Here is a 27,121-nt window from a genome sequence, read left to right as displayed (position 1 = left end):
ACAGTCTTCAATAGTACAAGGAATTTATTGCCTAACTAGTTCCATAGCTACATCGAAAGTAGTAACCGTGGATTTAAATTTATTTTTTAAAGTTTTAAGTTAATCTAAATTATTTTTCTCCTTAATAGACTTCAAACATCTATTTTAACAAAAACTTAAAGAAACAATGTTCTAATTTCTTTTTTATTTTCTACTACAAACACTACAATAATAATAATCACAGGTATTTAATGAATATCCTTGCGTATATACACCATTCTTGTTTTAGCCCTGCATTTATCTGTGGACAAATCCCGCATAAAGTTCTTGGTAAATAATACGGGTAATTTATCATTGAGCTACTAGGGTTTATTTTAAATAAAATATAGGTCTGAAAAAGAAAATTCTAAATAGTTTAAGTACAGAGTGGATATAACCTGAAATTAAATAACCGCTTTGCTCCTATGACCCTAAATAGAATGTCAATTCTGGGTTGTGGGCTTGTAAGCACACATCACGATCACAAACTAATAAAGCTTATAGAAAACTTCGTCACGTATAAAGATTAGACGCGTGACTACTGTATTCAGTAACCGTAAAATCTGTTGACTTATCCTTTACATCTAACATATTTTTATAACTGTCACTACATCACTTCAGCCTATCGCAGTCTACTGCTGGACATAGGCCTCCACAAGTTCGCGCTAAAAATGGCGTAAACTCATATGCGCTGTTCTTAGTCACCACGCTCGGCAGACGGGTTGGTGACCGCAGGGCTGGCTTTGTCGCACCGAAGACGCTGCTGCCCGTCTTCAGCCTGTCTATTTCAAAGCCAGCAGTTGAATTTTTATCCTGCCATCGGTCGGCTTTTTAAGTTCCAAGGTGGTAGTCGAACTGTGTTATCCCTTAGTCGCCTCTTACGACACTCACGGAAAGAGAGGGGGTGGTTATATTCTTTAATACCGTAGCCACACACCTATTTATATTTTATAACCGTACTTGTAAGAAAATACAAAATAATAATTTTAGCACAAAAAAAAAACAACAAAACTAAACACTTTTCAGAACCTTACAACATAAAACATATTATCGTCCTCTAAAATTTAAATATACGTAAAATCGGACATGATGTAATACAAATGAAGGCGATATTTTATCAGAAGAAATTGTCAAGTACACACCGGTTGTGAACTGGGGCGTATATTTTAAAACTGCATATAAAAAGATCGAGCTGGACCCACTACTCATCAGTTGAGCACAAGACGTGACACGCAAAATGCAACGAATCGTAAGTTACTTTGAATATCCTGTCAAAATAAATTATTCAAAATTTGCTTAAAATGAATTTAGAAATTTGAAATTGAATTTTATATTTATTACACTAAAGCAAAAGGCTGTCATAAAATAATTAAAATAAGATTTTAAAGGTCTGAATCCTTTTAAATTATATTATTACAAAAAATAGGCTAAATGTTTAAAAAAGCTATCTTTGTTCTCAGATCATCTTCAGCGCCATTTTGGCAGTCACTCTAGCCGCGCCTGGCTACCTAGGATATAACTCCTATGTACCTCTAGGCAAATCGACTCTCACATCTAGCAGCCAATTTGTGGATCATGGCAGTACTCACGTGCTACACGCGCCTGTACTAGCGCATAGCGTCGAATACCACGTACCAGTTGGCAAGACAACAGTAACTAAGAGCAACCAAGTCGTAAACCACGGCAGTACAGAAGTGATCCATGCCCCAGTGGTTCATACTCCAGTGATCCATGCCCCAGTTGTCCATGCATCAGTGGTCCACGCTCCTGTCTACACCTCATATTCAGCACCCATAGCGACATACAAAACCGGTGATTCTGCCATATCTCATCACAGTTCAACTGTACACGAAACTGTACCAGTTGTAGGTTCATTGTACGCTACTTACCATTAATGACCTAATTATTTTTGTTTTATTAATAAATGTTATCTTTTTAAAATTATATTATTTTTATTTGTAACAATTTTTGAACTATCGCCGATATTAATCTTAAGAACATAATTTATATTTATTTTATTAAGATTCTGAATGAGAACAAAGTTCTTCAATGAATCTCTAATTAGTTAAGTGTTTCATTAGTTGACAATAATAAATATCTCGTACCATATTATATCAATGGTTTAATTTAATTTTGTTTTTTTTTTTATATATCTAATTGCACTCGTATCTAAAGCCTTGGTAATCAATAAATATCAGTAACTATAAACTTTCAATACACGGGTATAAATTAGTATTAAAAAAAAATTACAAGTACGTAAGTATATGTCACATATTTTTAACTTTATAAATATATAGGTATATTAATACGTGAAGCAAAAAGTTTGTACACCTTTTTACGAAAGTTTCGCGTAGGAAGGAGTATGAAATTTCGCATACTTATAGTTTATATAAAGAGGGAGTGCAGAATTCTAATATTTTTTTTTTACTATACATAAAAATATATTAAATCATTAAAAAAAAAACATTACAGACACTGCCATGTATTTAACACACACAGGCAGATAGAAGTATAGTCTTTGACAACAGAACCTTAATAATATTCAAACTTATAATTTAAATTAATTACGGTCGAATTTCGACCACCGAGTGCCCAATAGTTTTAGTAAAGTAATCAAAATACTTAAAATACCAAAATATCTCACATATAATTGTGCTCGTACATTTAAACCAATTAACAATTTAAATGTTTTAAGACAAGCATTTTTATGTATACGACATTCCATAAAGACCATAACAACAATGCTATGCCGAAGAGTATCTCACTTAACGTTCGTGTTACAAAACGATGGAATTTAAACAGTCATTTGTTTCAATAGTAAAATGTATGTGCTGCGAATATTGGATAAAGTACATAATTATAATTAAATATTACATAATTATACAAAAATATCAAAATTTATATTAGTTTTAGACAGTTTGACGATTCAGAATTGTCTTGGGTACGATTTTACTTAATTTATTTTATTGATCTTATTATGGGTTTTTTTTTGTTTCTGATACCAAATCTGCTAATTCAAATACAACTTGTAGTCAAAATCTTCGGATTAAAATTGGCCTTTGTTATAATTACGTTTAAGATAATATATTTTTTTTTAATTTGAAATTTTATTTTACTATCTTTTTCAAATTTGTTTTAGTTTCTATTGTTTTAACATTCTCCATTCTTCGTGTCACTGGCGAAATTGACAGTGCACCACAGACTTAAAGCAACTGTCTTGAAGGTGTCTTGTCTGATTTGCAAATCAGAAGAAATTAAAATAGGGCTGCCTAAATTGTAAATATTATTTTATACGATAAGTATATTATACTAACTATACTATACTATATTAACTTCACTCGTGACTTTGTTCGCGATTGTTAAGTCTAAAAGGTAAAGTATGTACGCAAACTTATAATCACTTTATTAATAGCTAAAAGTTATATTAGTTCTTATACAAATTGAAGACCTTGAAATGTTAAAGGGACGATCAGGACCAGAATTTGTCATGCTACAATTTTGTTATAAATCTACTCAAGATTGTGATGATTTACTAGAATAGAATAAATATTATTTCTTAAGTTTTGAAAACAAATCCTTTAAAACAAGCTCGTTGAAAATCAAAATAACTATATTCGAATAGGCTTTAAAAGCACCTTCGAATCGCCATATTATAAATTAAAACTTTATTTATAAGTGAACCTACCGCGTATTTGGAATATAGACTATGCAGAGAAGAATCGGCAAGAAACTCCGTAATCGTTCTTTTAAGGTAAAAATAAATTGTTTTAATAAAAATTCGATAATGTCTTGCATGAAATACATCGTCACTAAGTCCACACGTCTTTATCATTTATGTAATCCTGCACCGAATAATAGCTTTAGCTGTAAATTTCTTTTAACCGACTTCAAGAAAGGAGGAGGTTACTCAATTCGACCGCTATATATTAATTTTATTATTTATGTTCGGGTATAACTTCGTCGTTTATGAACCGATTTTGATAAATCTTTTTCTGTTAGAAAGGAAATATCCCAAGTGTGGTACCGTAATAAGGAAACCAAGATCTGAGGATCCCAGAGAAATCGAGGGAAACCCTCGAAAATCGTAGTGACGACTAGTGCGTTTGTTAATTTTTTTCGTCTACTTACGTTGTATTACTTGTCGATGTTATTGAAGTCGGTGTTTTCGTTTGCGAACAAACACGATTATAATTTAATATATTTTGAATTTATTCTCAGACAATTTCAAAATTGTTTTTGGGATTTTATTATACATACGAATAACATAACCGAGAAAGAATACGTTTACTTTGCGCAGTCGGAAACTCGGAGTTACAATCTTGTTATTCCTTCTCGTTTTTATACTGCGATTATTGCTATTTATATCAAAACAATCAGAATTCTTGCTTGCTGTGTGGCTACGGCACTAAAGAATTTAGCCACACCCTCTCTTCGCGTGGGTGTCGTAAGAGGCGACTAAGGGATAACAAGGTTCCATAACCACCTTGGAACTTAAGAAGCCGACCGATGGCGGGATAACCATCCAACTGCTGGCTTTGAAATACACAGGCCGAAGATGGGCAGCAGCGTCTTTGGTGCGACAAAGCCAGTACTGCGGTCACCAACCCGCCTGCCCAGCGTGGTGACTATGGGCAAAACACATGAGTTCACGTTATTTTTGTGCGTGAACTTGTGGAGGCCTATGTCCAGCAGTGGACTGTATAGACTGTAATGATGAATCAGAATTCTTGTGAATATACATAATTATAAATATAGTATGACACAATTGTTAATATAACTAATTAATTAATTATAGAAACATACAAAAATTGCGCAATTCAAAAAGTTCCATCAAATATTAAATCAACGGCCATATGCTCAGAACCGTCGGACATTTAATTTCATAACAAAAGAATGATTACAGTCGAATGCGCTTGCGAAACGCTAAATGATCTTGGTCAGACATCGGTAAGTGAGATGTTGCGTGGATGAATTATAGTCATTGAAGTTGTCTGTTGTTGTAATGAGGATTATTTTAATTATTTTAATAAGGTAACTATAGTACATACGAATTTATTTTGAATATATATTTTTTGTTCTTAAAGTAAAAAAAAAAACGAATTTAATGTGCAGTTAGTTCATTCTATCGCAGTCCACTGCTGGACATAGGACTCCCAAAGTTCACTCCAGACATCTCGGTTTACCGAGAACTGAGGGCCAAAATTTGTTTCTGTCTTGGGTTTTTGTATTTTAAAAAGCCAAATGTAGGATGGTTATACCACCGTTACAGCCTGTAATATCCCACCGCTGGGCATAGGTCTCTTTTCTCATGTAGATCGCTACTCATAGTAGAGAATATATCCGCCAACCCGCATTGGAGCAGCATGGTGGATTAAGCTCTGATCCTTCTCCTAAATGGAGAGAATGAGAGAAAAGTCTATGCCCAGTAGTGGAATGTTACAAACTGAATGAGATATGTTTTACTAATTTCCACTGTAATTAATTGTCAGGTGTAAATGATAACAACATCCCGCCATCGGTCAGCTTCAATAGTTCCAAGATGGTAGTGGAACTTTGTTCTCTCTAAGTCGCCTCTTACGACATACATCGACAAGTAATATTACTTCTTCTTCTTCTTCAGAGTTAAGAGAGGGTTCAAGGTCAGGACCTTCCAAATACAAAAAGAATGATCGAAATCGGTACAACTAGTAAAAAGTTATGAAGTAATACGCAAAAAATTACTATGGACTTGAGAACTTGAAAAATAAGAAAAATTAGACATTATAATATAACTTACCTAAAACTTTATATAAAATCTACATCTAGGTAATATAGTTGTGGTAGAAAACTAGTCCACTTTTTTCCTCCTTTCAGAGGGAAGAAGTGGAAGGGAGTTTCGAAATGGCAATCGCGGTAAGTCCGATAGAATCAAAAGTATTTACAGTGACCGTAAAAGCTTATAAAATTACATCAAAAACTGGTTAGTATTACAAATAAAACTGCAAAGCAAAAGTTAAATTATATTATCATTGACAAAACGGAAATTAACAATCGAAGGCGAAGCCGCAGGCATACATATAAATGTATTTATGCTAATAAGACCCGTTGGTAATTCATTATTTTTAAATTATATATTAATATAATACTATGAAATTAATAGTATTTGTTACTTGGTTAAGGTCATTGGTCTCATTAGAGATATAACTATAATGACGATTTTGACTACCTATTGACGCTGTGGTAACAGCACTAGCTGTTGTACTTACGACGTTGAACATAGGTTCGATCCTCGGTCATGAAAAACATTTGTCTGGGTCATATATTCGTTAGAGTCTGGGCGTTTGTGCTTGCCTATTGTTTTCGGACCCTCGACACCATTAATCAATGACATCAATAGTAATAAGTCAATAAAATATATCTTTTAAACCGTTTTATATTTTCCAATAACATAATCTTTTAAGGCGATATATTATTTTAACCTTTTATTGAAGGAATACTCTTATATAAAACAATAATAATAATTTCTGAATTTTTACGGTAAGATAATTTTTTTATCATTGTACTACTAAAAATAAACAATATTTTGAATTCAACATGACGCAAGCGTCAAGCAGCCAGACCAAGTCATTAGAAACTAAAATAAACCGATTCATTCATGTAACAATAATTTAATTTGTAACTAAGAATACAATTGAATAAAAACAAAACAATCAGCTAAAATTAATTTACGCCTCACAAAAAGGTCATAAATAACAAGAGAAGAACGGAACGATGGCGCAAGATCGTCATGAACTTGACCGTTATTTTAAAACCTATAAAAAAACTTTACCAACATCGATTGACGAAATTAAAAGGATATCAATAAAATCGCAACCGATTCAATCATAACCGGTCTTATCTTTATCTTAATCTCGAAATAAATTTATTCATATACATCTCAATAAAATAATGTTATGGCGAGAAAATAATCGTTATTCAAACACATTATTTAATTAAAAGTGTTTAATGAAATTTTTGTTTATCTTTATTTATATGTGTCCTTTCAGATTTTATGTGACAGCCTTCGGTATTATAGTAAAGTAAAAATATAGTGGACTAACAGCTTTGATGTGTCGCGAAATATGGTTTTACGTCATTGATTTAAGGTTATCGCATAATTTTATAGGCCTATCGCGATCTAAATTAGCCTATCGATAGCTAATATCTAGGATACCGGGTATATATTTAATATTTATACGAATAAATAAAAAATATATGTATCTTACGTACTGTACTGTATGCATGTACTGTGTGGCTACGGTACTAAATAATATAGCCACCCCCTCTCTTCCCGTGGGTGTCGTAAGAAGCGACTAAGGGATAACACAGTTCCGCTACCACCTTCGAACTTAAAAAGCCGACCGGTGGCGGGATAGCCATCCAACTGCTGGCTTTTTTTTTTTTTTTTTTTTTTTAAATAAAGTTATGTCCACAGGCTTAAAGTGCCCATGCTTTTGTTATTCCGATTTTTAGTTTTATTACTGATCGTTTACTTGTTACACTACTGCAGCTTACACTAAGAGACCTAATTATTCTATCTTAGTATCCCTAATGCAGACGTGAGTCCACCGACCAAAATTATGCTAAACTTAATTAATTTTAGACATACATTAACATTACATTTTAGACATACTTAAGACATAGAATTATATTACGCCTTACTTTAATTATTGTTGTCACTATTATAATAATTATTATTATCTATGTTTATATATACACTTACTTGCTATCTATAATATATGTACACTTATTGTCTAGCTAACGTATATGTACACTTATGGCCTACTTGGCCTACTTACAATATACACTTAACCTATGTTATTATTAGTATTTTTTTTTTTTTTTTTTTTTTCTTACTCCTAAGTTTTTTCCTTATACAATTTATTCCTACAAGTAAGGTGTGCTACAATTTTAACATTTCGAGCACACCCTCAATGACGGCGGCATCCCTGTGGTGAATCGCCATCCTGAGGCTGTGCTCGAGGATGTCTTTTTCAGAAGTTTCCGCTGCCTTCGTCACAAAGCGACCAATTGCGTCGTCACGGTCGTCGGTGTAATAGACACAGGTGTTGGTATGCCTAGTCACCGCGACTACAGCGTGCGAGACGCTGTCGTGAATCTTGAGCCTCCTTGTCTTCGTCTGGAGGACAACGACGTCCTCATAGGTCTGGCCCTGCGCCTCATGGATGGTTAAGACGCGCGATCCCTCACCAGACCCGTATCCCTGGTCAGTCAGCAATCTCTTCTCCTCTTGCGTAAAGACCAGGTACAAGGTCCGGTCCCTTCCTACAGGAATGCGCGCGCCCGTAAGGCTCTCCACTCGCAAAGATCGGATCTTTGTGCTTGAGCTGTACACGGTCTTGTAAACCTCACTGATGGCAAAGGCGACGTCTTTGGGGTTACGATGCGTGCATGACAACTCACATGAGATGGTTGTTAACAGGTTTGGTCTGCGGTACCGCATTTCGAACAGGTTGTCCCTGTCGATGTACGGCAGCTGATTTATATCTCCAATGAGGACTACCTTCTCTGCTCCCGATAGTCGGGCGGCCATTACTATGGCTCCGAAATGGTTCATGAGGGCTTCGTCCACCGTTAGGCGTTTGATTTTTGAGCCCTCACGGAAACCATTTACCAGCACGGATGCCATAGTGCGCACCTTTTGCTTGGCCTTGTTGCCATAGCGGTGCGCCAGTTTTTCCTTTAGGTCTTTGGCCGCCTCGACTGTGGTCGTAATCACGACCTCCGTGTCCTCATCGAAGTCCCTGACTATGCGAGTTGTCTTACCGCATCCCGGTACACCGTTTATCCACTCCAGCGATGGTAGCCCCCAGGTCACGGACGGTAAACCGGCTTCCCGGTCGCCCGAGATGGTTTTCGCCATCCGCAGCATCCGGTCGCCCAGCATTACTTGGAGCTGTCTGATTTGACTCTTCATTTCCACGGCCAGAGGGTGAGTTACTGAGGGGCTCCTCATCAGATCTAAAGATGACCTCGAGTCGCTCAGGATGTTGATGGAGCGTGACTTTGAGGTTTTTGCCATTTCCACTGCTCTGAAGAGTGCGTACATCTCGGATTGAAAGACAGTGTTGTGCGGCTCTAACCGGAAAGTGGAGTATCTTACTTCCCTGTCTTGATCCCAGCATGTGAGGGCAGCTCCTACTTTACCCTCTATTTTGCTTCCGTCGGTAAAGATGAGAGGTCCGACGATGCTGTGTTCCTCAAGGACTTCGGGGTTCAGACTCTCTAAGCGCTCGTACTCTGTTGGCATGAGTAGAGAAGGGTGGGGGTTTTGCATTGGTCCCACCCTGCGCTCCAGTTCTCTTCCCGGTGGAAGAAGGTCCGTGCTGTAACCTTTTTTTGTCTCAAAAAGTAAGGCCGCCTCTCGAACGCGAAGGTCTAACGGGAGTAAGCCTGTGAGGACTAGTGCCGATGTAAGCGACACCGTTCTGTACGCCCTGCACATTTTCAGTGCAAATCCTCTCTGCAGGGAGTTTAGTTGCTTTCGTATGGTTAACTTCTCTGCTGCAGAGGACCATACGCTCGCTGCGTACAGAACGATGGGCTCTATTACCGCCACATATATGGTCCGTACGATCTCTCCATTCAGACCCCAAGTTACTCTCGCCGCGCGCGCAAGCTGTTTATAAATGTCCGCAGCTTTTTTGCATACGGCGGATACGTGCGCGTTGAAAGTGAGCTTCGAGTCCAAAATGAGCCCCAGCAGTTTTATTTGATCTACAAGCCTCAGTCGGGTGCCGGACATATGGATTATGGGGGTATCGTATTTCAGCTTTTTAGTGAGCACCATCGCGTTGGTCTTATGCGCGGCGAAGCTCAGTTTGTTATGTATACCCCACTCTTGTACGGCAGCTAAGGTGGTTTCGGCTGAGGTCTGTAGGTTGCCGGATTTTTGGCTGGAGAAGACGAGGACCACGTCGTCCGCAAAGGCCTGGCAATACACTCCCATATCGCTGATCTTTCTCAGCAGCGAATCCAGTATGAGGTTCCAAAAGGTTGGCCCGCCAATGGATCCTTGGACGCAACCCTTCGTGGTCTCCTTCTCACTGGTCGCTCTGGCGTAGTTAACAATGACCTTTCGATCCTGGAGGTATGAGGCGACCATAGTAAATAGGTTTCTCGGGCAATGCTTGTCCACCAGCTGTTTTTTGAGAGCCGGCCACCATGCATTATCGAAAGCGCCCTCTATGTCAAGCGATACCAGAAGTACTATCTTCTTAGAGTCCATTTCCTGCCTGATATGCTTGACGAGATCGTAGAGGGCGTCTTCCGTTCCCCTCTGTGGCATGAATCCGTACTGGCTTCGGTGCAGCGTAGGGAAGAGCCTCCACTGAAGTCTACCTACCATCATTTTCTCAACTGTCTTTCCTAGGATCGACAGGAGTCCGATAGGTCTATAGGACTTCGGGTGAGTATAGTCCTCTTTGGCTGGTTTGCGGAGGATGCATACGTGGGCGACCTTCCACTGCTTGGGGAAGTAGGATAGCAATAGGCATTTGTTCGCCAAAGCTAGGAATAACTCCCTGTCGCAGTTTATTGCCGCCGCGCATATATCCGACGTCAACCCGTCTGGGCCTGGAGCTTTTTTGGGATTTTGGCTCAAAAGAACCTGTTCCAGCTCCGCGGCCGTAAACGGCGGGTCGTCGTCGGACAGATCTTCTAACTCCGCGGGAGTTTTGCTTTCTACGGCTTCTCGGATCTGTTTGTGATAGATGGTTTCGGTGTCTACAGAGTCGTCTGGGTAGAACGTTTTGGCCAGAAGTTTTGCCGACTGTTCTGGTGACAGCGTTTCGCCGGATTCGTTTCTTAGCAGTACGTCCTCGTGCCTACGAGAGGTCTTTCTGATAACTCTGTAGATACCGTCCCATACGCTTTCACGGTCCTGTGCCGTACAGAACTCCTTCCAGCTCCGAGTGGCTGCTTCGTCTGCTACCTTTTTGTATTTCTCCTTGGCCCGTACGTACTCTTCGATGACGCCAGGCCTTCTGCAGGGTGCAGCGTTCCTTATGCGACGTTTGGCTCTTAATTGCTCCCTTTTCAGGGAGTCTAGCTCAGACGACCACCAGGGTGGTCGGGGGTCGCCTTTCCACGGTTTTATCCTCGGAATGGTCCTCTCACATGTGCGGTGAATAATCGTGACATATTTTGCGATCATTCCCTCCAGCTCATCCTTGTTCGAGACTTTATGGACGGCACTCAGAGTGACGCTTTCTTCTGCGAGGCTGGATGTTAGGGTCGCGGTGAAATCGGTCCATCTCGCTTTTTTAGTGTTGTATCTGCGCGTCGAGATTGGGACCAATGGTTTTAAGTGCCCCTCAGTGCGCAGTCTAAACGTTATGGCGTTGTGATCAGATGTGATCAGATTTCGTTCCACTTGCCAGGTTTCCAGTCTCGCGAGAAGTGACTGACTGGTTAGGGTCAAGTCCACGCAGCTCGAGTATAACCTGTCTCCTCTGTATGTCTCGAACGTGGGTACATCCCCATTGTTATGAATGTGGAGGTCCATTTCAGTGATAAATCCGTGGAGTTGTGCTCCTCGCTGGTCTTCGGAGCTGCTGCCCCACCAGTGACTCCAGGCGTTGACGTCACCGGCCACTATGTGATGGTGTGTGGGAAACTTCGCGGTAGCCGTTCTCACCTGTTTGAGATATGGTTCTATATCTTGGTCCCTTGGTTCGAAGTAGACGGACAGTATGCCAAGCTCGAGTCGGCCGGCCTTTACGAAGACGGCGGCCACGTTCTCGGTGACAATTTGGGGATCATGAATGACTTCCACGTTGTCACCGAACACGATAATCGCCGCCTTTACTGGTTTCTGGCGGCCCAGGGTGCACTGAATGATCTTCGTGCCTGGGTATTGTCTCATTTCGCCTGTTCTACCGGTATACGGTTCTTGTACTAGGGCGAAAGAGATCCCCTTTTTCTGGGCCACCTGAAGTAGTTCACTAGTTGCCAACTTTGAGCGCTGCAGGTTTGCTTGTATAAAGCGCATAGCGCATCCTGCACCGTCCGCCTCTTTGTTAGGGACCAAAACTTTGGCTCCCGGGTCGCCCTTAGCAATATTGCACCCGTGATCTCGCTATATTATCCCATTTTATTCGTTCTGGGCACTCCGCGCTGTATGCAGTGTGTCCCAGGTCATGACCAGATCTTTTGGCTCTGAGACAGTTTATACACTGGGGCAGGTCACTCTTCGCTTTCGAGGGGCAGTTCCCCCCCGTGTGTTCACCAGCGCAGTAATTGCAGGCGTCTTTGTCCTGTTTGCAGAGTGCTTTGGTATGTCCGAATCCAAGGCACCTCATGCACTGGATGAGGGGGGACTGATCCTCGACTGCGCATCTACCGAATCCTATATATATCTTGCCCCTGTCTATAAACTTTTTCCAGAGTACCGGAGAAAGCTCGATCACAGGGTGGCACTCGTGGGGGTTTCGGGCGCGCTTCCTAAACCGCACCTTCATTTTAAGTGCCTTCTCGTCTACTCCTTCGAGGATGTGGCCATTTTGGGCCTTGATGAGGTCTACTATCTCCTCGTTGGTGTAACTTGAAAGTACTCCCCGCACGCAAACCAGGGGGTCCTGGTTTGTGGGCTCCCGCACCGTCAAGTCTGCGTTCTTTTGGACTTGACCCCTTATTTTGACCATATCCTCTTTTGAGGCGCACCTCACTACAATTTTTTGGTCGCGAGCTTTCCGGACCCTTTCCATCCTTGCCCCGGACTTCGTTAGGTCCAGCGAGTCTTTGATTTTGTTTAGTACTTGCTCGCCAGTTTCCTGCGGGTTCCGGGACGAGATGATGAGAGTGTGGTTGGGTCTTTGCTCCGCACTCTCTTGTTTGGGTCGAGCTGCGACCTGGGCGTAGGTAGTCGGCGCCCGAGGAGCCAGTTTGGTGACGCCTTCTTTAATTGTATTGAGGGTCTCTTTGACTTCCCGAACCGCCATCTCTGTCTCCAGTGACGGTTTCTTTGGGGAGGTCGTGATCTTGTTCGAGTCCCTCAAGGTGCGCACCTCCGAGGACATGATCTCCACTTTTTCGTTAAGCGTTTCGAATAAAGGGGTCAGATCCAGTTCTGGGTGTGTTTGGGGATTGGATAGTTGAATGTTGGTAATTTTTGTTTGGTGTAAAATTTCTTCAATTTGGTTTTTCCACACCGTGTCCATATTTGATTGTGTGCGGCTTTCGTCGTCCAAAGCCAACGGAATGTTGTCTATTTTCGCAGTGAGAAGGGTTCTGGTCTCTGCTAAGTCACCCTTGAGCTTCTCTAGAAAGCTTGAGATCGAACCTATCTTTTTCCCCACCGCCTCTAGCGCCTCCTGAGACACGAAGTTGGTCTGTGGGGGCACTTCACTGCCGGCCTTGGCCAACGAAATTGCCCTCCAGATCTCATTTTGTTTCTCCTGGAGCTCGACTTGTATCTCCCGGAGTTCGCGTATCTGATGAAAGGGCTCAACCGTCTCGTAGCCCAGCCAGGAACGCACGGCTCGAGTCTCCCTTAATGACTCTGCAACGTCTGTCTGCACTGTTTGTATCCCCGAGAGGAGCGTCTTTTTCATTTCTGTGAGCTCCTTTGTATGGGCTCTTTCAACCCTCACTAGCTCTTGGGCGTGACGGGCGCGCTCCTTCTCGAGGGCACATTTATGCCGATTTCGTGAGTCCGAGAGCGACAGGACCGTTTCATACAACCCCTGTAGGCTCTCGTAGACGGTGATCTTTAACTCCCGTTTCATTTTTTCGGCACTCTCCAGTGCTTCCTTTCCGCGTTGCAGAAGTTTGTTGGCCACACCCGTGACCATGTCCATCTCAACGCCTGTGCCTCTCCTTGGAGTGGTATATAGCAGGGAGGTTCTCCTGCTGCTCGCCGATGCGAGCGAGCCCTCCGGGGACGCCTCGTTGTCCTCCAAATCCGACATTGGAGGCTCAGATGCTGTATCGGTATGGACCATTACTATTTCGGCCACGTTTTTATATTGTTGCTGTGTCAGTTGGTCGCTTGATGTCGACGGCAACGGATCAGCAGATGCGCCTGTTACGGTAGCAAGCTTTTTTAAGACTCTTTTCCGGAGCGACACCGATGACTTTGAGGTCACCGATGACGCCTCGGTTGTTTTCTTGGTGTTTTGGGTTGAAGACATTTTTTTTTTTTTTTTTTTTTTTTTTTTCTACAACTTACTAACTACTATTTGTACTGTACTTAATACTACTTACAATTTAAGCTTAACAGTAATGTATACTAAGACTAATTTGGTCGGTCAGTTGGACTCACGTGGCGCAAGGTGTTACGTCGCCGATGTTGCAGTAGCACGAGGTCGCCGGTGTTGATGCTTCCCCGTGGAGTACCAAGCTCGATCTAGTGGTGACCGGTGGTGATGGTAGTTGGTGTGATGAATGTTAGTGTCCGCTCCTGAGGTTGTTAATCCGGGATTTCTGTTGGAGCCAAGTTTTCTCCGACTTTATTCGCGAGCTAATCCTCTTCAGAGCTGGTCCGAAGGTGGCCGGGCCGAGTCCTCGACAGATCGGTTGTCGTCGGTGGAGCGCCGGGTACGACAGACGCGTATCTATGCGGCGTACGTGATGTACGTGACGTACGTGCCTTCGTCTCTAAATAATGTTGTTACTAGGTCTTGACGGCGCCGGTCTGGCGGGCACGTGGATCCTATTCCTCTATAGAGAGGCTATATGTACCCACTCTGGATGATTATATACCTGGATCCAAGACCTATATAGAGACAACAAAGATGTCAAACGGCGGGCTTCTTTGGTGGCTCCGAACCGTCAATTTTTCAACTCCGTGCCTGCAGTTCTTCCGCTCTTTTCAGGGCTCTGAAGTTTTGATGGCAATATTTCGGGAACCAAGGACTCCACAGGCTTGCGAACACTTTTACTATTATGTTACAGCTTAAGCTGTTACGGTCACCACTTTTTTTACACGTGCGGCTCAAAAATCCTATTTTTAAGAATTTTTTTCACGGAGCCGATGTTGTTGATGCGAGTTTTAGACTTGTACTTTTTTCCAAAAAAAAAAAAAAAAAAAAAAAAAAAAAAAAAAAAAAAAAAAAAAAAAAAAAAAAAAAAAAAAAAAAATTTTTTTTTTTTTTTTTCCAACTGCTGGCTTTGAAATACACAGGCCGTAAACGGGCAGTAGCGTCTTCGGTGCGACAAAGGTGACTATGGGCAAAACAAATGAGTTCACGCTATTTTTGGTGTAAGCTTGTGGAAGCCTATGTCCAGCAATGGACTGTATAGGCTGTAATGATGATGATGATATATATCTTAAGGTTACTACTTCGTTATCCTTAACGGCTTATAATGGTTTACGACAGAATATTAAATAATAACAATTTTGTCATAAATGACGAGACAATTATGTTTTAATAATAGGTTAAAGTTAAAAGATATTATTTTACATAATTTTTAAAACATTAAATAATTTGTATTCGTTCCCAGTACATTTATGGACACAGCGTACTATCCTGCCCTAAAAAGCCTTCATATTTCTCCGGCTAGACGTGTCTATTGAGGTTTCTCAAGATGGCGGCTAAAAAATAAACAATGCGATGTCATTTCAGTGAATTGACACGGCAGAGCTGAAAAGAACTTTTAAAAATTCATTATGATTCAAGTGTCGATTACAAAGTAGGATTCGAAAAGACCACGGTTCAAATCCTCAATCGATTATTATTTTTTCTGTTTTTCTAATTGCACTCGTTATTTTTTATTTAATAATGTATGTAAAATCGAAAAATGTTATTCATATTTTATCATTATTATTTTTTCATATTTTTTTAATTTTTGATTTTTTATATTTATTCGAACTTTCTATCATTGTCGGTAAAAAAATATTATTCATATTTTATAAATATGTAATTCGTATTTACATATGATTTTCAAAAAATACGATTTGATAAAATTACCGAGCTAAGCTCGGTCACCCAGGTACTTATTACCTATACTGACCCACAACCGCGATGGGGCCATAACCACATTAGACTCAGCGGCTTACAGTAGAACTAGAAGAAAATCCTAGTGTCCGTTGAGTGTGAAGCATTCTATTCTAATTATTCAGAAATATTTAACAATCTACCTTCGAAGTAATATTAATGCTTTTCAAACAAACAAATTAACTAATTCCTTCTGCTTTGTAATATTTCATATTATAATTGTAAATGTTTTGATTTTTAACCACAGAACAACAGACGATTAAAATTAATTATAGTAGATGAACAACATAATAGGCCTTAGGCTTGAGGATTGGTAATAAATTTTCAATTCAAGTCGTTATATAATATTGATTCACAATGCCAAAAAACAACAATAAATTCGCTATTAAAACAATTAAATGCAAAGGAATATAAACGATTATTAATAAATAATCGATCGATCTATTCAACCTTTAACATCCCACTGCTGGGCATAGGCCTCTCTCTCCATGTACGAGAAGCATTGGAGCTTAATCTACCACGCCTATCTACTGCGGGTTGGCGGTCCCTACTTTATAATTATCACAATAATTTGTTTATATGATTTTAAGATTACCTAAAATATTTCTGATCGACTTCGAACCCACAAATGGGTAGGACATATAAATAGTAGTATTTTATTAAAGATTTGCATAAGAAGACGTGGTAAAATGAAACCTATATTAACTTTTTTTTTAACCGACTTCCAAGAAAGGAGGAGGTTCTTAATTCGTTTGCACTTTTTTTAATGTATGTTATTGAGGTTACTGAGGTGAAACGATTTCGATTTTTTTTAACGGAAGGTGGTGCGTGTCATGCGGTCTTATTAAATTTAATTTCGATATAACAAGTGCTTTTCGAGTTATATCTAATAAATATTTTTTTACTTTTACTTGACTACTTATTTACTTGACTATTTTTTCGTCGACCTACATTTATGCGCATAACTTTTCACTGGGTTTACCGACTTTGTTAATGCTTGTCATGTGGTCTCATTTAAATTTAGTCGAGCTCTAACTTCTACTTTTAAAGTAGTCTATGATAACGCCTATTTACTTGACATTTGTTTTCGTGACCGTACGTTTTATTACTTGTCGATGTAATTGAAGTCGACTTTTTTTTAGTTTGCGAGTAAACACAATTATTTACTTTTTAGTTTTTGAAGTCGGTTTTTTAAACGAAGTTTTTTTTTTTTCAAAAAAATTATCGAATATTTTATAAATTAAATATGGTTTTTCTCAAGAATCACTTCAGCCTGTCACAATCAACTGCTAGAGATAGGCCCTCCCAAGTTCGCGCCAGACATCCCGGTTTTCCGCACCCCTCATCCAGCAAACACCGACAATCTTACGTAGATCGTCGGTCCAGCGAGCCGCAATACGTGCTGCAAGTCTTCGTATAATGACTCTAAGTTATTTTTTCTTGTGTTACAATTATTTATTTTACACAAAGTAGGTAATGTGCAATGTTGATCAATACTAACAACAAAACTGCTGTATACTGGAAAAAAAAAATCTATTTTCGATGGTGATATATAATCCAGCTTTTAGGCAAAACCTTCATTTTTTTCTGCCTCTGATTTGAATGAAACTTGGCATAATTTGCTTCCTTACTGGCTAACTTAGCAAAAATGTAGACACTTAATATTTATACTTTTTACCCGTAGATTACTACGATTTCCTTGAGGATTGTAAAAGTCAAAACTTGTTTTGTACTAATGTATAGGTTTTAAACAACCAACGTAAGAGCAAGCCACTTAAATAATCTGAACTGAAATGCAACTTCAAACAACACGCGAACTAGTAATTATGTTGAAATAAATAAATGAGAATTAGTTACCCAGTTGTTAAGAATATAGGATTTTTAGAATCATTTTATCTAATAAATAAAATTGGAGTGTATGTTTGTAATATTAAAAGAACCGTTTTTTACAAAATGCATATGTATATATACACAGTATTTATACCAAAATAACATTTTTTTCAACCGATTTTGACGGGACTTTAACTGGCAGATAGCTAATGTAATAAGGCTTAGTAACATAGGCTACTTTTATTTTTGAAATTTATTTATTTTGTAACTCTGCGAACTGAAGGATATTTTTTTTTTAAATTTAACGCGGACGAAGTCGCGGGCACAGTTAATATTAGCATGAAACTAAGAGAGCGTTGTTAAGTTATTTCAAAATTTTTGAAATAAAATTGTCTATGATGTTTCTACATTCTGAATTGACTGACTCAACGACCTTGTATAAAATCAACAACTGAGTTTAAATTCATATTTTTTTTTCCATTCAGGAGAAAGGCGAAAACTAAATCCACCATGTCACTCTATTGTGAATTGGCGCATAATACTGGACTAGGAATGACCAAGCTTGTAAATGATAACGAGAGACTAAAACTGACAGCTTTACGTGCTATCCGAGACATGAATGAAAACCTTAATAAAAAAACATATTTGATTAAACACAAATGTCTGCTGCTGGTTTGAGCCGACCTTTGGCAGAAAAGCAAATCTTTATTTCAGAATAAAAGAAATAAAGAAAGAAAAAACGTGAATTTAGCTAAAAGTATTCCAAAAAGAAAGAAACAGAACAATTAGAGACTAAGATCTAAGCTAATTTTACCCAAAAAGGCCTTCACCCAGCTTGTTCTGCATCTGATTCAATACAGCACTGTTATTCCGCGAAAACATTCTTTTAAATTTTAAACTATTTATGTATAACAATAGTTCATGTATTAGCAGTTCTAACTAAATAAAATTATATCCCTCAAAAGTTAATGCAAAAGATATAGCAGTTCTATTAAAAGAGCCATTTCCGATTTATATTGTAACATTTTCTTCTGATTATCCAAATACCATCCAATCGCATCCATTCCAATCCATTATTTGCAAATAGACATCAAATGACATCGTCATCAAGTGCCCACCATATAACTGCTTATGAGGCTCTAACGTCAAGTCACATAAGTGTTCAGCAGCAGCACAGTAGTGTTCAGCGTAACATCACAATGGTGTATGCCTAGTTTTACTTTCATTTATAGTATAAATGTCGCATATATTTACCCACCCTTCAGACACCTCGCCCAAGGTACTCCACTAATTGCATGTTTCGTCCAAGATATTACCGTGACGAAATCTTTAATACGATAATTCGATCGGCCTTATGCGGTTTCGATTTAGAGGCTTTTTTTTATTCAATTTAAAAGCCTTAAGGCTCGACACCTTAAGGTCTCAGTCATAGAGGACTTTTGAATAATTAATAGTTATAGTTAGTAATAGGAAGTAGTGCTTTTGGCAGTTTTATCTAATCTTTCAAAGTCGGAAAAAAAATTGAAGGCTTTATTTTGGGGTAGAACTCATCGGCTTCGAACAGATTTATATAACTATTTGTTTGTCGACCCCTTGTCAGGATAAATGTGCCAAAAATATCACATTTATCTTTAAGATCATAAGTAGATGAAATAATGTAATAATAAATAATCCAAATTAAAACGAATTTTTTTAACCGACTTCAAAAAAAGGAGGAGGTTACTCAATTCGACCGTATATATATTTTTTTTTTTTTTTAATGTATGTTCGGAGATAACTTCGTCGTTTATGAACCGATTTTGATAATTTTTTTTTTGTTGGAAAGGAGATATTCATAGTTTGGTACCATGATAAGGAAACCAGGATCTGATGATGGGATCCCAGAGAAATCGAGGGAAACTTTCAAAAATTGTAAGGGTGACTAGTAAATTTAATCATGTTTTCATTAAGTACTATAAAGCACTACTATTTAATAAAGGTCTGGAGTCGATCTGATGATGGAGAAGAAAGATAGTCGAGAGAACTCTTCAACGATTTATAGCAATTACGTGCTTTTTGAACTTAATTCGTTTCTATTGATGAGAACTTTGCACCTGTATGAGTTATAAGTGCCATTACAGTCTGATGATGGAGACAAAAGTTAGTCGAGGGAACTCTTCAACGATTTATAGCAATTTCCTGCTGTTTGAACTTACTTCGTTTCTATTGATGAGAACTTTGCATATATATGAGTTATAAGTGCCATTTCAGTCTGATGATGGAGACGAAATATAGTCGAGGGTACTCTTCTACGACTTATAGCAATTACCTGCTGTTTGAACTTAATTCGTTTCTATTGATGAGAACTTTGCACCTATATGAGTTACAAGCGCCATTAAAGTCTGATGATGGAGACGAAAGATAGTCGAGGGAACTTTTCAAAGATTTATAGCAATTACCTGCTGTGTGATCATCTGTGTCGCAGGACCAAGTTTGATGATGGAGCCCATAAACACTCGAGGGAATTTCTCAACAATTTACAGCAGTTACCTTTTGCTGTTTGACGACCGCTTTGATAGAATGGTGCATGTGCCGTGTCGGCGGCGCCTAAACACCGACGGTCGGGGGTTCTATTCCCGCTCGGAGTGGATATTTATGTTTATACAAATATTTATTTTCGGTCTAGTTGTTAATCCTTGTGGTTCTCCCAACCTAGCCTCGGAGAACACGCTAGGCTGTCAGTCCCGGTTGTTATTACGTACACCTGATAGCGAAATTTACTCATAGTATGTCGACGCGTTAGCGCAGCGGTCACAGCACCGGCTGTTGCGCTGGCGTTAGTGGGTTCAATCCCCGCGCACGACAGACATTTGTATTGGCCATATAGATGTTTGTCATGATCTGGGTGTTTGTGCTTGTGTATTGTGTATGTTTCCGAACCCCCGACATAAGAGAAAAAGCATCCTTGTGAGGTCTACCCATCACTAAAAATTGTAAAATAAAATAATTTTTAACAAAAAAAAAACCGACTTCAAAAAGGAAACTAAAAAGTGAAAAATAAATTTACTCAGTACAAAGTAATTAATATTTTGATTTAGTTAATCAGAAATGATTAAATAAATATTTTATAATTTTGAAGTTGGTGCCAAGTAAATACTACAACAACCTGGCTACAATAACAAATACAAACAACACACACACAACAAACAAGTACAAAAAATATTATTAGATATGTCAAAACAATAACAGAATAATAACAGTATTCAAACTAATAGTCAATGAAACAAATTATGAAAGAAAACTGAATACAACTTACGAGTAGATACTAGAGTAGTTATTGTTTTACTTGGCACCGACTTCAAAATTATAAAATATTTATTTAATCATTTCTGATTAACTAAATCAAAATACGAATTACTTTGTACTGAGTAAATTTATTTTTCACTTTTTAGTTTCCTTTTTGAAGTCGGTTTTTTTTTTGTTAAAAATTATTGTAGAACAAATATCATCGATTTTTTTCTTCTATTCGATCTTAACAATCACGCAGTTCAATTTTTTTTTTTTCATTAAAAGCTTTTATTTAACTTGCAATGTATGTGTTTGTTAGGACGGATTTAACTGATTGAGCTGAAATTTTGTATGCCCATTTAGTTTGGATGAAAACGCATATTTCGATATTTGAGATCATTTCAAATCCAACGTGGCGTCCACACGCAATATGGCGCAGTGGTTATTTTTAATACACACCTATTTCTGTACATATATTGTAATATGAGTATCAAATAAAAGGGTTTGCTGAGAGTATCTCGAAAAATAAAGTAACGTGTTTAAATCCAATATTCGAGATTTACCTATGGAGATAATTTTATCGTGTAAATTATGTAATGGCATTATATACGTTGAAAGTAAAGGTTTTGAAGAAAAACTTTAGTTTATTCTTTTTAGTGCATTAAATATAAAAACTTTTTTTTTAAACAAATTTATTTTATGACAAATATTTACCAAACATTATGAGAGAGCCTACATGTGTACTAAAATTATACTAACAGAAAGTCAATGGAACCGTATTCAAACTTCTAGAACACTACATTTGATACATTATACCTCTTTTCCTTACCTATACCTCTTTCCCACTTCTTTAGTTCTTTTTTATTAGCAATTTAAAGTTCAGACGCTGCAAACGAGAGGTTTTGTCGTAAAGCAAGTTCTTTCTAACAAAAATAATAGGAAACTTTGTCCATCAAGCAAAGTCACAAATAAATGTCAAATGTCTTAAGTAAGTTTCTGATACGGTTTCCTTACTTTTTCTTTATTACCTTAAACACAAGACACACGACTTTAAACAATTATTAATGTTGATTAAAGTGTGTATTATTTATATCGTACTAATGTTTTACTGTCAGATTTATAGCAAATATAAGCTTTTTAACCGACTTCAAAAAACGTATAAAATATATATTTGTTGTAATATATATATTTTTTTATATATGTTCGGGGATAACTCCGTCGTTTATGAACCGTTTTTGATAATTCTTTTTTTGTTGGAAAGAAGATATCCCTCGTTTGGTACCATGATAAGGAAACCAGGATCTGATGATGGAATCCCAGATAAATCGAGGAAAACTCTCGAAAATCCGCATAAGTTTTTACTGGGTGTACCGATTTTGATGATTTTTAATTTAATCGAAAGCCGGTGTTAATCATGTCGTCACATTTAAATTTCATCGCGATCTGATTACAACTTTTAGAGTAACCTTTGATAATGCGTATTTACTTGACTATTTTTTCGTCTACCTACGTTGTATTACTTGTCGATATAATTGAAGTCGGTTTTTCTTCGTTTGCCTGCAAACACAATTATTTATTTTATTTTATCTCTTCTGTTAAGTCATCTTTTTTAGTATATAATATTAGCATAAAATATCTAACTGTCTGTGGACTAACTTATAAAATATTTAGAAACTAGACTTCCAAACAAAAAAAATAGGTAGCTTTTCTCTTATTCTCGTTGGATATTGAAACTGTCTGTTATAAAAACTAAGTGTCAAAATAAATTTTAAAACATGCACAATTATCAAACGTCTTTGAAGCAACCTCTCAGGAGACAAATAATGCTTTATTTTCCGTTGAAGGAAAAGAAACCTTTGTCCAGCATTGGGTGTCTTACAATACAGTACAGAACAGTACAATACAATACAGTACAGTACAGTAATACTATAATACAATAAAGTTCCCAATACCAACCGTACAACATAAGTTACGTAAAGTCAACTTGACAGAGTGAACTTGGCATCAACCTACTTCAACAGAATCTTGTTCTGTTTACATTTGTATAAATAAAACCAACTACAAATCTCACGACTGTCGCACAAACCAGTTTACTGTCTTACCAATTTATAAAATTATGATTTTTTAAATTCACCTACAGTCGAGTCTGTCGCTTGTTATGATTGGTATGTCGATTTACGTAATGTTATATAGTGAATAGGGTCTTTAATTTCTGACGTGTAATACTTAATGTTACTGAGACATAAAGGAGAAAGTAGATTTGGATGAGGTAAAAATAAGCTTAAGGGATAAATATATTGATCTACTATAGAGAAAAATCATTTTTACGTTTTTGATAATACGAAAAATATTAATAGGAAAGTGAGGCTTAGTTATAGTAAGCTTAAAAACCAAAACAACGAATTTTACACCATAAATTGGTAGCATAATAGTCATACATCTTACGACTATTAAAAATAATATAATAAAAAAAGAATGTTATCTTTTTTTTAAATATAAATTTAATTTTTTTTTAACAACAGGAAAAGTACAAAATCAATACGACCTTTTATTTTTTATTAAATCTATTTCCTATACTTGAATTCAAATTTACCGGACATCATTTATTAAGTTCCTATTCCATTAAACGTACTTACTCGGGTATAACGTAAGTACATGTATTAGTTACATTCCTCCCACTCGCCACCGGGGTAAGAGAATAGAGATAAGAATAGAGCGCTCATAGTGCCCGTAGGCGTTCTATAGACGAAGATGGCATATGGCAGGCCAACAGTCAGGACGTCACGGTATCATGCGAAAGTGATATCGTGGCGCCCCGCTATGACGACGAGGGCACTGCTAGGCTTTAGTGGGTATTCTGGGTTGTTCATCGGGCTAAGAGCCCTCGTCGGCGGGGTGCGTAAAAGTACACCTCAGCAAAAAAAGTACATGTATTAGTTCAAAATAGATATAAAATATTATGACATTGTTTATTAAATCATATATTTTTTAAAAACCTTAAGATTTTATCTCCTGTTTCTAGATAAAGTTTACCCCACACATAAGAAATAGACTTTAAAAGCAGGAGATAAGGGCCAGTTTCTCGTCAATTAATAAACTACAATTTTAGATTCACAATTTTTTGATAAAAATGTCTAGAAGGATAATAATTATTCTTTAGTTGCATCCGTACAAACAATTAAAATCGAATAATACAGGAAATTTTTAAGCTTTATTTTTTTTATTCATTCACGATTATTAATTTAACCTATTTCTTATTTTATTTATTTGATTTTAACTAATCTTATTTTACGTCCTTAAGACTTGTGCCTCGTTAATAAAATGTATTTAAATGTTATATAAATATTCATATACCATAGCAAAAAATATGCCGTCTCCATATAAGCTTGCCTTATCACCTCGGGCGTTTTAATTTCAAGTACGCGCCCATTGTAAAATTTCGGTGGTATAAATACGACGACCGGAGGCTTGTTTGTTAGATAATTCGGCAAGCTTGACTTGACAACATCGAACCAACAACCAACAAAACAACCACCAAACAACATGCAGAAATTCGTAAGTTGCATTTTCGTTTTAGATTGTATCAAATGTTTGGATATTGGATCAAATTGTATTGAAAATTGTTTTTTGAATTTGGTTTTGGAAATCGAATACGGTGCTTGGGTTTAGGATTTTTTTTTATTTGAGAATTTGGTTTAAATTAATTCAAATTTGAAATACGAATTCTAAGTTCTACTCTTTTATATCTACTATTTTAACAATAAAATGACGTCAAGTCCTTGCATATAATTATGTTTTATCTTAAACATAAAATCGTGTCCTTTACATATTTTAAATTGGTATTTTGCAAGGTAAATCTCTCTCAACTCGACTCGTTTGAAACGCATTTCGCTTCTTAAATCATACTATGTTCCATTTATAATAAAAAAAAAATAATAATAATGGAAATAACATTAAACTGTACTTATCTATTATCTTGGTTTTATAGCAGATATCTGACTAATGTATTGCTTATTAATTTAAGTAAATTTGTATATATATATTCTTAGAGAGAGAAGAATATATATTCTTTAATGCACTTTTAAAAAAATCATAATTACAAGTCATTTTCACAAAAAATGTTGGCAAGGGCGAACTTATCTCTGTAAGAGATCTCTACCAGTCTACCCATGGTGGTGAGAGAAGATGTTATCGCGGGACTCATAAGCGCATTTGTGATAAAGTGAAAAAAAAACTGAACAAAAAGTTAAAAAAATAATAAAAAAAGTAAATAAAGTAAATAATAAATAATTTGCTATATATACATTCAAAATTAGTGATATAAAATACATATATACTTTTTCTTTATTTGAATAATTATATAAAAATAAAAATTTAATTTTATACAAAAGAAAATTTTATTTTAAAACCAATGTTTTAATACTATTTTCTTATTTTAGCTGGTATTCGCTGCTATCGTCGCCTGCGTGGCTGCCCACCCCGGCCTTCTCGTGGCCCATGAGACCCCAGTAGTGGCTGCGGTCCACACTGCCCCCGTAGTCCACGCTGCCCCAGTTGTCCACACTGTTCCAGTCGTTGGCTCGAAGACCACCATCACCAAGAGCAGCCAGGTCGTCAGCCACGGATCCCCCGTACACCAAGTTCATGCCGTCCACACCGTCCCCGTTGTTAAAGCCGCTGTCGTCCATACTGCCCCAGTGGTCCATACCCCAGTTGTCCACGCTGCCCCAGTCGTCCACGCTGTTGCCCCAGTCGTTGTCAAGTCTGCCCCCTCAGCGGTCTCCCACAGCAGCTCCGTGGTACATCACTCCTCTATCCCAGTTGTCGCCCTCCATTAAGTTATGATATAAATATAAACCGATGCCTTAGAATAAATTGAATACTTCCGAAAATGTATTTCTTTTTTACCTCCAAAACTGTTTTTCACGTTATACTAGTAGTTAAAGCTTTGACAAGTTTTACGAGTAAGTTTAAAAGAGCCAGCGACATGTTATCCCCTTTAATTTATATGCAGAATACAATTCTAAATTTAAAAAAAACCTCCTATGACTAATTTAAAAAAAAATCACAGTTGCTCAGTCACAATAACCGACAATACTGAAGGGTTATTATTAATATTGGTTTTCTGGGTTATTATTAACTTTTTTATTGATTCTATTTAATGAATGATTTTTTTTCAAAATACCGATTTAAAGTAACTTTACTGTCACTATTAAACCTTTTTAAACTCAGATCTGTCAAAAGGGTTTGAATAATTGTGTTAGCTCGCAAACGAAAAAACCGACTTCAATTACATCGACAAGTAATACAACGTAAGTAGATGAAAAAAAATAACAAACGCACTAGTCGTCACTACGATTTTCGAGGGTTCCCCTCGATATCTCTGGGATTCCATCATCAGATCCTAGTCTCCTGATCATGGTACCACCTTTGGGATATCTCCTTTCCAAAAAAAAAAGAATTATCAAAATCGGTTCATAAGCGACGAAGTTATCCCCGAACAAAAATAAAAAATAAATAGACGGTTGAATTGAGTAACCTCCTCCTTTTTTGAAGTCGGTTAAAAATAATTGATAAAATATTATAGGGTGTAAAATATTGTATAATTACTTTCATAATGATAGCCTTACCAATAAACACGGGTCAATATAATTCACAGTTAAAAGATTAAGCAACGGTAAAACTCTTACCAGTGCAGTGTTAGTATTAAGGATAAGATGGTTCATACCAAACGCAGCAAGTTAAGGCAATAAAATTGGCCTAGCTATTTAACCGAATAGGAAAACCGATGAATGCATTTATGCATATACATTACTTTATATGCATGTTATTGGACAAGGAAAATAAACTCTAATAACATTTACACACCCATACACACACACATACACACACACACACACGCATACACCGACCCACACTCATGTACACACAAGCACATACAACATACACATGGTAATAAATAGTGAACAACTAAACACACACGGCATATGTTTTCCATGTAAATGTTAATTATAGTTTAAAATTTGATT

At 37.3% G+C, this 27,121-nt stretch overlaps 1 protein-coding gene across 1 annotated transcript; it reads left to right on the top strand.

Annotated features, from left to right (window-relative positions):
• Positions 1-24,575: 24,575 nt before the first annotated feature.
• On the top strand, positions 24,576-25,984 carry LOC123657929 (larval/pupal cuticle protein H1C-like). The gene is made up of 2 exons (XM_045593415.1): positions 24,576-24,647; positions 25,532-25,984. Exons 1-2 carry the CDS (start codon positions 24,636-24,638, stop codon positions 25,928-25,930), a joined length of 411 nt encoding a protein of 136 aa, XP_045449371.1. The 5' UTR covers positions 24,576-24,635; the 3' UTR covers positions 25,931-25,984.
• Positions 25,985-27,121: the final 1,137 nt, after the last annotated feature.

Source organism: Melitaea cinxia, chromosome 11 (genome assembly GCF_905220565.1).
Source record: "Melitaea cinxia chromosome 11, ilMelCinx1.1, whole genome shotgun sequence".
In the NCBI taxonomy this organism is placed as follows: domain Eukaryota; kingdom Metazoa; phylum Arthropoda; class Insecta; order Lepidoptera; family Nymphalidae; genus Melitaea; species Melitaea cinxia.
This window is presented reverse-complemented; position numbering and strand designations above follow the sequence as displayed.